Raw genomic sequence first — 16385 nt, 5'->3', positions numbered from 1 at the left:
ATGAGTGAAAAATAAATATAATTCAAAATTAAGCTAAATTAAGTTAGAATATGTGTATTGAGTGTGATAGATTATTTTATAAATGAGTGAAAAATAAATATATTTCAAAATTAAGCTAACAAGCAGAATTAAATTTGTGTATGGTTCATTGTGAATTTTACCTATCCTTTCCTAACCTAACCACGCTAGCTAACCACGGGCCCAATGAGGTAGTCATAATTATCAACATGAGACTGCACTTTACGAACTAGAGTCACTAAGATAAAAAAAAAACTAAAAAGTAATATTGTTCAAGTAAAGTAAAATAAAAAAACATTTGTTTTGTTTTTTTGCCCAAATAGGTTTCATAAAATATTTTAAATGTAAGTAAATGTTTTATTAAACCTCGATGAAAAGAAAAATTAAAATCTTTAATCTCCATTTAAAACTGCCGCCGTTTTAGTTCTAAAATGTTCCGTCTGCGGAAATCGTGTCGCTGCTGTCCAACGTTATCGTGTAAATAACTTCTACTCCTTTGAATATATCCTTTTTGAATATATCAATATCGATATTGATATTTTTATTTAAAAATATCGATATATCGATATATAGGTGTGATAGGAAAAAAAAAATATTTGGCCTAATCTACTTCAATCATCTTACATTACTAGATAAATACTAATCAATAGACATCATTTTTAATTTTTTTAAATAAAGGACAACAATAAAAAATATTAATTATTTATTAATCAAACCAATATTTATCTGATACAGATTTAATTAGTTAGATTGTTTGAGAACTATAATCAACTTAAATGCAGGCAGAAATACGCTCGCGTTGAAGTTATAATACGGATAGTTGAAGCACAGACACTGACACTGAAATGACATTGACAGACAGAGTTGCCAACTTAAAAGCCAACTTAAGTACCAAATTAAAACGCAGTAAATCGAGTCGACCAAAGACAAAAAAAATGTAATTTGTTAAAAAATGTTAGTATAAAGAAAGTATTCTTTTTTAGGATTTTTTAATTATAAAAAATATCGATTTTTATAACTTTTCAATACTTGTAATTTTATATCGATATATCGAAACATTAAATATCGCTCAAAAATATCGATACATTGAAAAAATAATATCGATATATCGATGTATCGATATTTTTTCGAGGAGCCTACTTTGTCGTTTCTATAATCTATATTGTTTATGGTAACGCGAATTTTGCATGTGTTGTGTTCTGCATTTCATTTTTGTTGCCGACAATTTACTAATTATTTAGTTACAAAAACAGTAATATAATTTATATTTCGCTTACAATAAACTTCATACATCATCTGGTAGTGTTAAACATAAAGTTCTAGTGTAGATTATAGTGTAAATAACAATGGCAACTGTACAAGGCAACAAGCCGCAATGGCCGACCCGGCCCGGCTTACAACATCAAAACAGCCATTTAACGCCGAATTTAACATTAAACAGGACAATAAATCTGTATCCGCTAACAAATTACACGTTCGGAACGAAGGAGCCGTTGTTTGAGAAAGATGCTTCGGTGCCGGCGCGGTTTCAAAGAATGCGTGAGGAGTTTGCTAAAATTGGAATGAGAAGGTTAGTTTTATGTATTAACTAGCTGACTGACTGATTGATTAGGTACCCGATCCCGTAGGAATACGAGGATAATATATAACTTAAAGCCTTCCTCGATAAATGGGCACTGAAATAATTTTTCAAATCAGACCAGTAGTTCCAGAGATTAGCGCGTTCAATCAAACAAACAAACTCTTTATAATATTAGTACAGATTAGCTTTATAATATTAGTATAGATTAGCAGACGCTCCGCGGTTTCATCCGCGAAGTTTCCGTTCATGTGGGAATACGGAATAAAATGGTTATTTTTGATACATACTTGCCGAAGTTTTAGTGTTTTTCTAAACCAAAGGTTGCCTGAAAAATCGCTACTTTGCGATATGGACGTCTTTTGTATGCTGATCTCTTCATAATAATATGTTTCTATCACAGCACACAATAGCACTGAAGAATGTTTATTGCAAGGTACAGTCAAGAACAGTTTCAGGAAAACACATTCAGGAATATAAATATATTGATATCACTGAAGAGCTCAAGTCTTTTCCCAGAGTGAGAGGGGTTAGGCCAATAGTCCACCACGCTGGCCCAATGCGGATTGGCAGACTTCACACACGCAGAGAATTAAGAAAATTCTCTGGTATGCAGGTTTCCTCACAATGTTTTCCTTCACCGTTTGAGACATGTGATATTTTGATTTCTTAAAATGCACACAACTGAAAAGTTGAAGGTGCACGAATCAGATTCGAATCCACACCCCCTGGCATCAGAGGCAGAGGTCATATTCACTGTGCTATCACAGCATATAAATATATACTACTCACTAATTAAATGATTAGAAAGAATATCCTGTTACTTCTCTCGATTTGTGCATCTTATACAGGGAGCAATAGTTTTTATTGGCCACCATGGTGCAGTGATGTTTGCGGGGGATTTACAAGACACAGCGCAGTGATGTTTGCGGGGGATTTACAAGGATTCGGTTCCAGGCTCAATTTTGGTTTTCTTAATTGGTCTAGGTCTGGCTGGTGGAAGATTGTAACATCAATTACCATCAATGTAGTCAAAGGCTACCTTGTAGAGAATAAATAATTATTTAACAAAAAATATTTATTAAATTAATAACTAGTGAAATGTTATATTATATCCTAGATAAAAAAGTTTATACTATAAAATAGAATATCATGTTTATTCATATAAGAAGTTTCACATCAACAAATGTATACTCAAGGTCAGTGGAAGGTGTGCTACTGGTGCATGAACACGGCTTGCCCCACGTCTTGCTGCTGCAGCTCGGCACTGCCTTCTTCAAGCTGCCCGGCGGAGAGCTCAACCCTGGGGAGGTGAGATTTGACAGCTTTTTCATTCCATTCCATTGATCTTCTTCTTTTCCTAGGCCTTTTCCGCACTTGGCCACTAGGGTTGGCCGTTGTACGTAGGTCCCTTCGGTGCTGGTCCCCACTGGAGTCACTCCAGCCAACCGAGCTCGCTCCAGAAGCTTAGCAGGCCGCCCCAGAGCTGAACGCCCCTTGGAGTGTTGCTGGGGATCCAGTCCACTGATATAATTAATATAATTTAGACAGACTTTGTTGTGCAGTGAATTTACAATACGGAGATCCTGGGTTTGATTAACTATGGGCCTTATAAGAAGGCTCAGAGTAACACAGCAGGCGATAAAATGAGTTATACTCAGAATATCTCTACATGATCAAATCAGAAATGAGGAGATCTGCAGATGAACTGAAGTCACCGACATAGGTCAATGAGACGTGAGGCTAAAGCAGCAATGGGTGGAGCACGTAGTTTGAAGAGCCGATAGACATTGGGGTCCCAAGGCGCTGGAATAGCGATCCCGCACTACAAACACAGTGTTAGGTCGCCCCCAACAGGTGGACTGACGACATCAAGCTAGTCACAGGGATTTGCTGGATGCAGGCAGCTTAGTGGTGTGACACGTGTAAATAGTGTCCCACCTTTCTTATGGGGGTTGATGCGTTTTACAAACTTTGATTAGCGGCGGCGTATATTTGAGTAAAGTACACCAGTTGTCATTTCATTCAAACATTACACGAATAGAACAGTAGATAACAGCCTATGGACTTACCTTGCTTTTCGGCTTTCTGCGGGCGTCGTTTATGGCTTCTGGATGTCCACGCTGGAATGGCACCACTATAGGATTTCACTAAGTTTTAGTTCTGCGTAATGTGTAATGACAACTGTCTTTAAACTTTTAATGCGTTGCGTTTGAAGTGCACGACCGTCTTCGAGAGGCGCGAAAATCGGAGTCCCAACCGTCGTCAGTCAACGCGTCGCTTCGGTCGACAGCGCGAAAGCGTTTTATGACCTTATTTGGTCATTTTGAAGCCTCGATCATTTGATTGGTGGCCGTTGTTAGCCACGCAAAATTGCACCTTACATGATAAGCCATAGGTGTCATCCAACTCTACAGCGCGTTTTTTATGTTTTCATGAAATGACAACAAGTAGGTATATACCTACTTGTACCGGCTCAAGCATACACCCCGCCTTGACGAAGTGTCATATTAAAGATTATAAAGAAATACTAAACATTAAATTATTTTATAAAGAGAAAAATACTTATATTAATTATTAACAACAGAGAATATATTTATTTGCGTAACTATTATTGCGTGGGAAGTGGATAGAGTTTTACAACTGGGCGTTTATATTCACCCATTTTAGTGTTAACTAAAGCGACCCGTACTACACCATCCTTTCCAGGGAACGTTTTGGTTATCAAACCAAGAGGCCACTGCAAAGGTGGTACATCATCAAATTCAACTAACACAACCATACCTACGGTGATTGGATTGTCCGGTGTACACCATTTGCCTTTGACTTGCAAAGTGTGCAGATAATCCAAACGCCATTTCTTCCAATATGACATAACGAGGCTATCGAGTAACTGTTTTCGATTCTTTAAATTAGGCCTTTCAGGGTTAAAGGTTGTCGTCGGAAAGTATTCTAAAGGCGTGGTCATTAGAAAATGCGCTGGTGTAATAATATCGGGCTGGTGGTCAGATGTTGTTAAACCTAGCGGGCGCGAGTTGAGGATGCACTCAATTTGTGTGAGTACAGTAAATAATTCCTCATAAGTAAGGAGTTGCTTGCCAATGACTCTATAAAGGCGAGCTTTTACGCATTTTATATTTGATTCCCATATTCCACCGAAATGTGGAGAACGCGGCGGAATGGTTTTCCATTCTATTCGTTTTTTTTTGTAGTTCTAGACCAAATTCATTTTTATAGTCTGAGCTAAGTAAAAGAGAATATATTTCATCTAATTGAGCCTTTGCTCCAATAAACGTCCCGGACATGTCAGTCCAGATGGTATTTACTGGACCGCGTCTACTCAAGAATCTATTTAAACATGATATCATGTTATCTGATGTTAAATCTGACGCGAGCTCTATGTGTATTGCCTTTGTCACTAAGCACACGAATAAACATATATACGCTTTCTGTGACTGATATCCACGTCTGCGAGTGAGGGTTATGCGAATCGGACCTGCGTGATCGATTCCTGTAAAAAGGAAGGCCTTTGCTTCCTGGAGGCGATAAGACGGAAGGTCAGCCATGATTGGAGAAGGGTGCGAAGGTTTCATCCTAAAGCAAATATTGCATTTATGAATTCTAGACCTAATAACCGTCCTAGCGTCAAGAATCCAAAATCTTTGTCGTATGATCGACATTAAAAGACCTGCTCCGGTGTGACAGTTCTTTAAATGATAATTATCAATTATTAGGTCAACTGCGTGATCATGTTTAGGAAGCAAGGCGGGATGTTTGGCTTCGTAGGGTAAATCTGCATTCGAAAGCCTCCCTCCTATACGTACAATTCCCTTATCATCGAGAAAAACAGACAACTTCTGTAATTTTTTTGATGGTAATTGTTTATTTTTTAAGCGGGTTATTTCATCAGCGAAATGAACGCGTTGAATTTCTTTTATTAAAGCGTTTTCAACAAAAAATATTTTATTGACTTCTCCAGTGTCAGGCAAAAGTCTAGCGAAGCGATAAACATATAAAACAGTGCGTATTAATTTATTCCAAGAGGAAAAGCGTTGCGTTAAATTATATAATATAGATTGTTCGCATTGAACGTTAGTTATTATTAGAGTATTACTTTTAAACTCAGGCAGCGTTTCATATGTCGCGGGAAAAAAATCACTTTTGGGCCATTCAGAAGGTGGTCTATTAAGCCACTCTGGACCATTCCACCAAAGTGAATGCGATATTAATTGAGCTGGTAACATACCACGTGATAAACAATCACTAGGATTCTCAATTCCTGCTACGTGGTAAAAATGTTGTGGATCCAAATTTTCTTGGCATTGAGAAACACGATTACTTACAAATGTATTCCACCTATGCGGAGAGGATTTTATCCACGACAAAGCGATGGTTGAATCGGAAAATGCGTAAATTTCTTCAATATTAATGCGAGTAGAATAAGTTTCCTTTACGATTTTAACTAATTTCGACATTAAAAGAGCGGCGCATAACTCTAACCGGGCAAGTGTAGTTATTTTCAGTGGGGATACTTTCGATTTAGAACATAATAAATTTACAATAATATTGTTATGTGAATCTGTAATGTGTAAGTATACCACACATCCATATCCGTTAAGGCTTGCATCACAAAATGCTACAATATTTACTTTACTTCCCTCTTTAATGCCAGTATGACGCGGTATTTGTAAAGAATCTGATAAGAGAGAGAATTCTTTCGTTAATGCTAGATATTTTCTAGTTACATTTTCGCAAGGTGTGTCATCCCAGTCAACTTTATTTATCCAAAGTTCTTTAATAAGTAATTTTGCGTACAAAATAACTGGTGACACAAGACCTAAAACGTCAAATAGCCTAGCGACAAAAGATAAAATCGTGCGTTTCGTACATTTATCATCCAATTTCGAGATGGTAAAATGAAATATATCTGGTTTAGGCTCCCAAGCGAGACCTAACACCTTGCAAATATTATTTTTATCAGAAAAATTTACAACTGTGCGGTGCGTGTTCGGTAAATTATCTAACAGTGACGTAGAATTACTGGTCCATTTGACTAGCTCAAAGGCGCCAGATTTGAATAATGAGACTAATTCTCGTGATAATTCTTTCGCTGTTTCCTCATTCGGTTCTGAGTGTACTAGGTCATCCATATAGAATTGTGATTTGGCAATTTCACTCGCCAATGGAAAGCGTTTATTTTCCTCACTACACAATTGCTGTAATGTTCGCATTGCGAGATACGGACTTGACTTCAATCCGAAGGGAACGCGATTGAAATGAAAAATGCGGATATGTTCTTTATCGTGAAAACGAAATAAAAATTTTAAATATTTCCTATCGCGTGGTGTAACTTCAATTTGAAGATACATTTGTTTAATGTCCGCAGTCATTGCTACCGGAAATAATCGAAAGTTCAAAAGAAGAGTAAACAAATCGGCTTGTAAATTTGGACCGACATGTAATATATCATTTAGTGAAATATTATTAATATTTTTAACCGAAGGGTCAATTACTATCCTTACTGGGCTAGTAATTTTTTCTGGCCGAATAATGGGATGGTGTGCTAAATAAAATCCTTCATCCCTTTTTTCGAGATCATTAACCTCGGATATATAACCTAAGCTCAAATAATCGTTTATGATTTGGTTATATTGCGTGCGTAAAGTGGAGTCATGATTAAGTCTCCGTTCTAAAGAAATTAATCGTCGATATGCGTTGCGATATGAATCATTAAATGTAGTAGGATTTTTGCAAAATGGCAAAGCTACTGAGTATCGTCCATTTTCGTTACGAGAAATCGATTCTGAATATAATTTCTCACATTCGATATCCGCTGGACTAAAATGTTTTTTAACAGGAATTTGATCTAATTCCCAAAAGTTTTGCAGATCGAAACTTAACTCGTTTATAGCTAGCGCGGTAAAGGAGTTATTACTTTGTTCACAATACTGATTGCAGCTTCCCATTAATATATATCCAAATGTAGTAAGTAACGCTGCAGGACCGTGCGTTTCAGGTATAATTTTTTTACCTATATATATGTGCGGGAATAATTCCGCGCCTAGAATTAAATCGATACCGCCTGGGATATTCCAGGTAGGGTCTGCGAGAGGTATATCGCTGATATAGTCCATGTTACACGTATTAACGTATTGTGTCGGTAACTGGTCTGTTAAACAATCTAAAACAAGTGCCCTTATATTATATTTATTCATAGGATAAATTCGCGATTGTATATCTAACGTTACATAACCATGAATAGGCTGTGAACTCATTCCTATTCCTTTAATGAATGAATTATATATCGGCTTTATAGGTAAACTTAACATCTGACAACATTTTAAAGTTATAACATTATTTTGCGATCCGATGTCGAGCAGGCATCTAATATCAACCTTATTACGTTTCTTATAAGGCGTAGCCCTTACAACAACACTCGCGAGTAGTATATTTGACCTACCTTCATTCATGTTCGATTTAATCAGAGTGTTCGTATGGCGTGCGTTAGAGAAGGATGCGACATAATTTTGAGAGGTGTTTATCCTAGCGTCAAAGGGAGACGGCACTATTCTCGCAGTTTCACTCTGTGCATTGTTGCAAACAGCTGATGTATTCCTTTGTGCGTATTTAGTGTTATTATTATCCCTATGCAATAGCTTATGATGCTTTTTGTTACAAAAACAGGTGACCCTTGACTTGCATGATCTTAAATTGTGAAAAAGTGATAAGCAATTTATACACCCATTTTTTGATTTAATAAATTCAAATCTCGATAAAGGATCATTAATTTCTATAAATTTTTTACAATGATAAAGATTCGAGTGACTTTGATTACATAATTCACAAGAATTTGTCGTTGCATTGTTACTTGAAAAATCAGTCTGTGCAATCAATGTTTTGTAGGTATTACGGGAATTTGAATTTGATATTTTTTGAAGCGAAGTGTTAGAACGTTCGAGAATTTTTACTTGCATTTGAACGAATTCTACTAATTGCGTGTATGTAGGTATATCAATATTTTTCGATTGCAAGGACATCTCAAAGTTTTGTATTATTTGCGAATCCATCTTTCTTAAGGCACAGTGTAATAAAATAAAATCTGTAAGATCGGAAATATCAATTTGTTTTAGTGCGGCGACTGAAGAAGAAAACTTTTCTATAAACATATTTAAACTGTTTACATTATTAGAACAGTTTTTCAAATCGAAAATATTATTTAAATAATGAGTAGCTAATGCGCGTTTATCTTGGTATTTTTTCACCAAGTTATTCCAAATGATATTATATGTATCGCCATTTGGAACTAAGCCTGCAGTAAAGGTCAATGCACCTTGAGTCAATTTAGAAATAAGATATTGAACCCTTTGTGAATCTGTTAAGTTTTTATTTAAATGTACGTTCGCCTTAAATGTTTCGTAAAATATAGCCCAGTTTTGTGGTTTCCCATCAAAACAGGGAATTTGTATTGGAGCCAAATTAATGTGGGTAGCTGGAGCTTCATTCTTAGTATTTGACAAATTATTATTAGTATTTGACAAAATTTTATTCCTAACTCTTTTCACTGTTGAGTACAGATCCTCAAATGAATCCAGCGCCTGGTAGTCAGGCTGGGCTTTCGGATTTATTTGTAATAATAAATCATTTATGCTATCCAATATGTTTTCGAACTTCGCATGTAATGCATCGATAGTTTCAGACTCGTTCATAAAAGTATCATTTTTTCTAGACTCGAAGGTAGAAATGGCCTTTGAACTATCATATAGCCTATTTAGTCTTTGGAAGATATTTTCCTTTTTGCAAATAAGTATATTCAACTGCGTTTTTAATTCACTGTTCTCCATCTTATTGAAAAGAAAAGAGAATGAGAATTAAATAAATTATAACTAATCTCGTGATGATATTACACAAAGATTGCGTGAAGCGGCGTGCGCGTGGCGGTAGGTAGGTATCGAACTTAATGTCGATCGCGGGGTTTACGAGAATACTTAGATATTCTTTACGTAAGTATATATAAATGCGGAATGACTTAAATCTTCATAATAACAAGAGATAAGACATGTAATTAAGTTTTAAGCGTTCTTTGGATATCACAAAGATGGCGGAAGAAAAAACTATATGAGTATGCCTAACGTATGACGTAGGTATGAATTTTAGTTACTGTTAATAGCTAGAACACTATCCTAGGCTCGAATGGACCAAACTTATGGTGTGACACGTGTAAATAGTGTCCCACCTTTCTTATGGGGGTTGATGCGTTTTACAAACTTTGATTAGCGGCGGCGTATATTTGAGTAAAGTACACCAGTTGTCATTTCATTCAAACATTACACGAATAGAACAGTAGATAACAGCCTATGGACTTACCTTGCTTTTCGGCTTTCTGCGGGCGTCGTTTATGGCTTCTGGATGTCCACGCTGGAATGGCACCACTATAGGATTTCACTAAGTTTTAGTTCTGCGTAATGTGTAATGACAACTGTCTTTAAACTTTTAATGCGTTGCGTTTGAAGTGCACGACCGTCTTCGAGAGGCGCGAAAATCGGAGTCCCAACCGTCGTCAGTCAACGCGTCGCTTCGGTCGACAGCGCGAAAGCGTTTTATGACCTTATTTGGTCATTTTGAAGCCTCGATCATTTGATTGGTGGCCGTTGTTAGCCACGCAAAATTGCACCTTACATGATAAGCCATAGGTGTCATCCAACTCTACAGCGCGTTTTTTATGTTTTCATGAAATGACAACAAGTAGGTATATACCTACTTGTACCGGCTCAAGCACTTAGTATTGTGATGTTTGGAAGTGCCTACAAAAGGCCTATGTCCTGCAGTGGATCTCCATCGACTGATATGATGAATTTACAAGAGTGTAACCTCTGGATTAAGCTAGCTTAGGTTATATTTTGTATGTTTCAGGATGAAATTGAAGGTCTGAAGCGACTGCTCACAGAGACACTCGGACGTCAGGATGGAATCAAACAGGACTGGTTAATAGAGGACACGATTGGTAAGTCATAGTAATTACGAGACAAATATTGTAGCAATCCATGGATTTACTCTGCAGGTCCCAGGTCCATCTCATCGTGAAGAGAAAATCTCTGAGCAAAGTCCAGGACTTGTGACCAAAGGATGTAGGGCTAAGGAATTCCTTGACAATCGATCAACACTCCCCTTCTCTGCTTGTGTTGTTCCTCCTATCTATCCAAATTTGTTAAGATCCTCTCAGAGCAGGTTTGAATACCAGTTCTAATAAAGAACTTGCTGCTAATGTATTATGTGCCAGGAGCCATATCTGCCAGACCTCCCACATTTTATAAAAGCTGAAAGCTTAGGTAAGTATAGTATTTCGGCTGGTAGGAGGCTTCAGACGTGGCTAGTTACCACCCTACTGGCAAAGACGTATCGCCAAGCAATTTAGCGTTTGGGTACGATTTCGTGTAGAAACCTAAAAGGGGTGTTGATTGTAATCCTCCTCCTAACAAGTTAGCCTGCTTCCATCTTAGACTGCATCATCACTTACCATCAGGTGTGATTGTAGTCAACGGTTAAGTTGTAAAGAATATAAACAAAGTAAAAAAGTATGGTAGATTACAGTGTTTATATCATGGGAGCTTATATTCTATAGGCTTTGGGAGAGACGACAAATATCTTAGCATAAATAAATTCAACTATGCTGGAGCATAAGAGTTGTGGCAACTCAACCGTTATTTGTTGACCTTTTTTCTTTTTCTTGGCACTAGATATGTTGTAGCATGCATGTTTGACCTACTGGCTTTCCAGAGTCTTAGAAAAGAAAGAAATATAAATAATATAAAAACAGAAGAGAAATATAATGAAATCAATCTATTTGTCCGTATTGAAAATTGGCGTGGGTTCAATTCCCACAACTGGAAAATATTTGTGTGATGAGCATTGGTGTTTTCCAGTGTCTGTGTGTATTCATACATTATATAAGTATTTATATTTAGTATATAATTGTATATTAAAATCATAATATCAACTATCTTAGCACCCATAACACAAGCTGCTCTGTATGCTTACTTTAGAGGTAGATAGTGATGTGTATTGTTTAAGTATATTTATTATTATTATTAACAACCGCATCAGACAGAAAAGCATGGGGAAAATTGGAGGAGGCCTTTACCCGTAGTGGGGTCCATATTGAATGAAAAAAAAAAATTAAAAAATTTAATTTAATTTAAAAATTTAAAAAAAAATATTTCAAAACTTGTACCTACATAAATACTTATTTATGTAGGTACAAGTTTATATAATATGCCATCATTTACGAGTAATATGTAATCGTAACTTCTATCAATTATTATAAGTTTTGTAACTTCATGCATGCACATTATGTAAATACCTGCTTAAAATAATTATTCTATTTTATATTTACATTGTAAGATTCGATAAGGCAATAAAAGGCTATAGTATTCGTCGTCATCAACCCATATTCGGCTCACTGCTGAGCTCGAGTCTCCTCTCAGAATGAGAGGGGTTAGGCCAATAGTCCACCACGCTGGCCCAATGCAGAATGGCAGACTTCACACACGCAGAGAACTAAGATAATTCTCTGGTATGCAGGTTTCCTCACGATGTTTTCCTTCACCGATTGAGACACGTGATATTTAATTTCTTAAAATGCACACAACTGAAAAGTGGAGGTACGTGCCCCGGACCGGATTCGAACCCACAACCTCCTGAATCAAAGGCAGAGGTCATATCCACTGGCTATACACAGCTATATTATTATTATAACCTATTTGTCCACAGGCAACTGGTGGCGACCCAACTTCGAACCACCCCAGTATCCATACATACCACCCCACATAACCAAACCCAAAGAGCACAAGCGCCTCTTCCTCGTCCAACTCCAGGATAGGGCCCTGTTCGCTGTGCCCAAGAACTATAAACTGGTTGCCGCACCACTGTTTGAATTATACGACAATGCCCAAGGCTACGGGCCCATTATATCCTCTTTGTCACAGAGCCTTTGTAGGTTCAACTTTGTTTATATGTAATTTATACTACACTTAAGCATCTAACTAAGCGAAAACTGTAAAAAGTCCTATATTTTATAGATTGGTATGTCAAATGGGCTGTAGGGATAACATTCCACTGAAGTATTGTTTTCTTTGTAGGGCTATTGGTCAATAGCCCACTCTTTATTAATAGTCCAATAAAATAAGGAAATTAAATAGTATAATTGCCTCTTCCTTGTCTAACTTCAACATAGAACTCTAATTGCTGTTCCCAAGAACTAAGTATCTTGAGTAAATTTCTGATAATAGGTATCTGTGAACTGTAAGATAATGGTCAGGACTATTATTAATTAAATAAATGTCATCCTCTCTCTTGCAGAGCCTTTATATATTAAATTTCGTTTACACTTAACTGTCTGACTAAGCAAAAACTTGAATTTCAAGTCTTATATGATATTGATGATTATTCTAATGGACTATTGGGCAATAGTGCACCATTCAATAGCCTACTATATAGAAGTTTAATACAAAAATAACAAGGATGAGTATATCTGCTTATTCCTTCAAGAGCTCTGTTTTGCTTGTACCAAGAACTTAAAAATTCTCAATAAAGACATATTTGAACTGTATCATAAGGCTATGGGCCCATTATATTGTTTCTCTCGCACCGCTTTTGTAGTCTCAATTTGTCCATGCTCAAATGCAGTTTTTCCTGCTAGAGAGCGATAATTATTGTCAAATTTCACATTGGACTATTGGCAAAGAAATATTGGATTAGTATATTATCCATTGCTAGGGGCTTTTCGCTTCATTGTAGGGGAATAAATATTAGTCATGACCAAAATACATAAACAACAGTGTTTTAATAACGACAAAATATTTGATTCTGTTGATTTATTAATGACTTGTTGGACTATTGTCATACTTCTAATACAGGCTTTTCGCTTAGTTGGACGGGAAATTGGCCATGTCATTGGCATGTCCATTATATATTAATTAAAAAAATTGAGGGTTGTTCAAAAACAATAAGTATAATATGTATATTATTATTTTTACCTGTCACCTCAATACATTATCACACTGTTTATGTAGTGTAGACAGAGAAATAAATAGACAGATGAAAAACGCCCATTACATTACTTGGAAAAAGAGAACAATTTACTGGTCTCTGTAAAGGAGTTTCAATATTTGGAGTGTGAGTTTTTTCTGTCAAATTATATGATTAAACACTGTCTCTATAGAATCGATGTTTCATAGTTTAAAATCGGTTAAAAATCTCCGTAAAAATACCTTTTTGTGTAGTTAAATGGTGTAAAAACGAACAAAACCTGCTAGTTTAGTATAAGATATGTATGAAATCTAAGCTCGTTTTCCTTAGAAAACGGCAGAAAATTTTGTTTGTGAATTTGGGTGCAATACTAGTCCTTGTGTATTTAGTCTGAGAGTCGGAACGATCCAAGAATGTCATTGATGCTCTACATTTGTCTATTTACTTCTCTGGCTATGCTTCACAGTTGTGGAAAACATATCACACTAATCCATAGACAAGTGTAGTGTTATATATACTATTTGACCATTGATGTATATTTCAAGAGGCTATTGGAAAATATACCGTGGAACCATTGCTCAAACAGTCCGCTCGACTTGGTGAATAGTCCACCAATTTCAATAGTTCACTATTGATGTTTATACAAGTGTAGTGTTATAGTATTTGACTATTAATATATATTTTAAGAAGCTATTGGAAAATATACAGTGGAACCATTACTCGAATAGTCCACGTGACTATTGGTCAATAGTCCGCCATTTTTTCAATAGTCCACTATTAATGTTTATAGATTCCCTGTCTATGCGAACAGTAGCAAAATAGCATTAATCCATAGACAAGTATTTTGAATATATTGAGGTGGCATGCAAAAATAATTTAGATATACCCTCATAGTTAAAGAAAAAATATTGTTTTTTTTTTTTAATCTGACTACAAATTGTCATTAGATTGTAAGAAACATTTTGACTAAAGAATAAGATGGAATACAGTGCGTTTTATTTATTGTACCTGAAGAAAGAAGACTGTTCTTTAGATGATAAGTGTTAATCTAGTTATATTTATTTATTTACATGTACTATTTACAAGTACAGAATAGTAAATTATTGTATTTACATTACAAAGTATTTCCCATAATGGTGGGTTTCAAATTTTAGAAAAATACATAATATTTATATTATTAAAAATCTTATGAAAAAAATGCTAGTGTTGTTAAAAATTTTTGTATAACACTGTATTTTGTTTTTTTTTTTTTTTTAATTTTTTTCATAAAGTTTTATAAAAAAAAATTACAAGAGTCATAAAGAGTAAGACTTCTAAATGTAAGAGGTCCAATTCTGTACATTGAAGATATTATTTTGAAAAAATTTTTTGGAGTTTGGAGAGGCACTCTGTAATCGACAATGAAGCTAAAATGTTTTTTTTTACTTTTGTCTGTCTGTCTTGTTATCCACCGCGCATCAAGCCGAAACTACTGTATAAATTCAAATTAATCTATGGTGAAGGTTATGGGATATTTTTTATCGTGAAAATGAAAATAGAAGGGGTTGAAAGCTTGTATGGATAATCCATATTTTTAAAGTTTTATTTATAATGATGATGATTGTAATAGTACACAATCAGAAAAATATTAAAAATGTAAAAGGGTTTGAAAGTTTTTTTTATATATTTCATATTTGTTTGTTTTAACTTATATGTACTAGGTATTACATATACAAACTGTTTTTCCATAATGGTGGATGATTACTATTTTTAGAATATGTAATATATAATTATGTAATACATATTTATATATAAGTATTCTTATAAAAACAATGCATTTATGGCAACTTATGGAAAATAATATATTTTTTTCAGAGAGAAGAAAGAAAATCTATACATTTATTACTATCAAGTTAATTTTCCTTGAGAGTAGCTTCATCTCGATGAGACGCTCAACTATTTTATTTACGAAAATTCTAGATTCTGGCAGCTAACTGGGTTACCAGGTACCGTATAAAAATATGGTAATAACCACAATGTCCTACAAATTGCTAGGTACATACCTACATTATCTCGTTCCGATGCTCAGATATTTTTATTACCTGGTAACCCAGTTAGCTACCAAAATCATGAATTTTCGTAAATAAAATAGTTGAGCGTCTCATCGAGATGAAGTTACTCTCGGAAAATTAACTTGACAGTAATCAATTGTAAGAAATGCACCTCTAATCCTGGGTGAGCCGTGATAGCCAAGTGGATATGACCTCTGCCTCCGATTCCGGAGGCTATGGGATCGATTCCGGTCCGGGGCATGCACTTCATTCATTTTAAGAAATTAAATATCACGTGTCTCAAACGGTGAAGGAAAACATCGTGAGGAAACCTGCATACCAGAGAATTTTCTTAGTTTTCTGTGCGTGTGAACTCTGCCAATCCGCATTGGGCCAGCGTGGTGAACTATTGGCCTAACTCCTCTCATTATGAGAGGAGACTCGAGCTCAGCGGTGAGCCGAATATGGGTTGATGATGACGATGATGATGAATCCTGGGTTATTGTACGTTATTTGCGTCGGTAAAGAATGACCTTTATCTGAATATACAATATTTTTGTAAATCTGTAATACTTATAATATGAAAATGCAATAAATTCGTATTTTTATTACCACTCGCATTGATTTTGTATTTGCAAAGTTTACGAAATCGTATAGAGTTTCAAAAGCAAAAAAAAAATATGCTTCGTGTGTGTTATTTAGTTTTATTATTAAATATAGTCCACGGTTACCTG

At 35.5% G+C, this 16385-nt stretch overlaps 2 protein-coding genes across 4 annotated transcripts; one reads left to right on the top strand and one right to left on the bottom strand.

The window, feature by feature from the left end:
• The first annotated feature begins 1173 nt into the window (after positions 1-1173).
• Positions 1174-16265, top strand: LOC112056147 (cleavage and polyadenylation specificity factor subunit 5). Its single transcript, XM_024096511.2, has 4 exons — positions 1174-1588; positions 2797-2908; positions 10508-10598; positions 12365-16265. Exons 1-4 carry the CDS (start codon positions 1365-1367, stop codon positions 12610-12612), a joined length of 675 nt encoding a protein of 224 aa, XP_023952279.1. The 5' UTR covers positions 1174-1364; the 3' UTR covers positions 12613-16265.
• LOC128199674 (uncharacterized) lies at positions 1592-10391 on the bottom strand. Of its 3 annotated transcripts, none has more exons than XM_052890184.1 (2): positions 3670-10391; positions 1592-2900 (listed from the first exon to the last, which is right to left on the bottom strand). In XM_052890184.1, exon 1 carries the CDS (start codon positions 9436-9438, stop codon positions 4705-4707), a length of 4734 nt encoding a protein of 1577 aa, XP_052746144.1. In that variant the 5' UTR covers positions 9439-10391; the 3' UTR covers positions 1592-2900; positions 3670-4704. The 3 variants fall into 3 exon arrangements, with proteins under 3 accessions (XP_052746144.1, XP_052746146.1, XP_052746145.1); XM_052890186.1 differs by having other exon boundaries at positions 2776-3121; XM_052890185.1 differs by having other exon boundaries at positions 2776-3105.
• Positions 16266-16385: the final 120 nt, after the last annotated feature.

The sequence above is a fragment of the Bicyclus anynana genome, chromosome 27 (assembly GCF_947172395.1).
Source record: "Bicyclus anynana chromosome 27, ilBicAnyn1.1, whole genome shotgun sequence".
Taxonomy (NCBI): domain Eukaryota; kingdom Metazoa; phylum Arthropoda; class Insecta; order Lepidoptera; family Nymphalidae; genus Bicyclus; species Bicyclus anynana.
The sequence above is the reverse complement of the archived record's forward strand: the minus strand, read 5'-3'. Positions and strand labels throughout refer to the sequence as shown.

What these genes read in the sequence shown, in the direction of transcription:
- LOC128199674 (XM_052890184.1), bottom strand. Translation starts at nt 9,438, where the DNA reads ATGGAGAACAGTGAATTAAAAACGCAGTTGAATATACTTATTTGCAAA.
- LOC112056147 (XM_024096511.2), top strand. Translation starts at nt 1,365, where the DNA reads ATGGCAACTGTACAAGGCAACAAGCCGCAATGGCCGACCCGGCCCGGC. An exon ending in GCTAAAATTGGAATGAGAAG is followed by an intron (nt 1,589 to 2,796) that starts GTTAGTTTTATG and finishes TGTATACTCAAG; the next exon opens with GTCAGTGGAAGGTGTGCTAC. An exon ending in GTTAATAGAGGACACGATTG is followed by an intron (nt 10,599 to 12,364) that starts GTAAGTCATAGT and finishes ATTTGTCCACAG; the next exon opens with GCAACTGGTGGCGACCCAAC.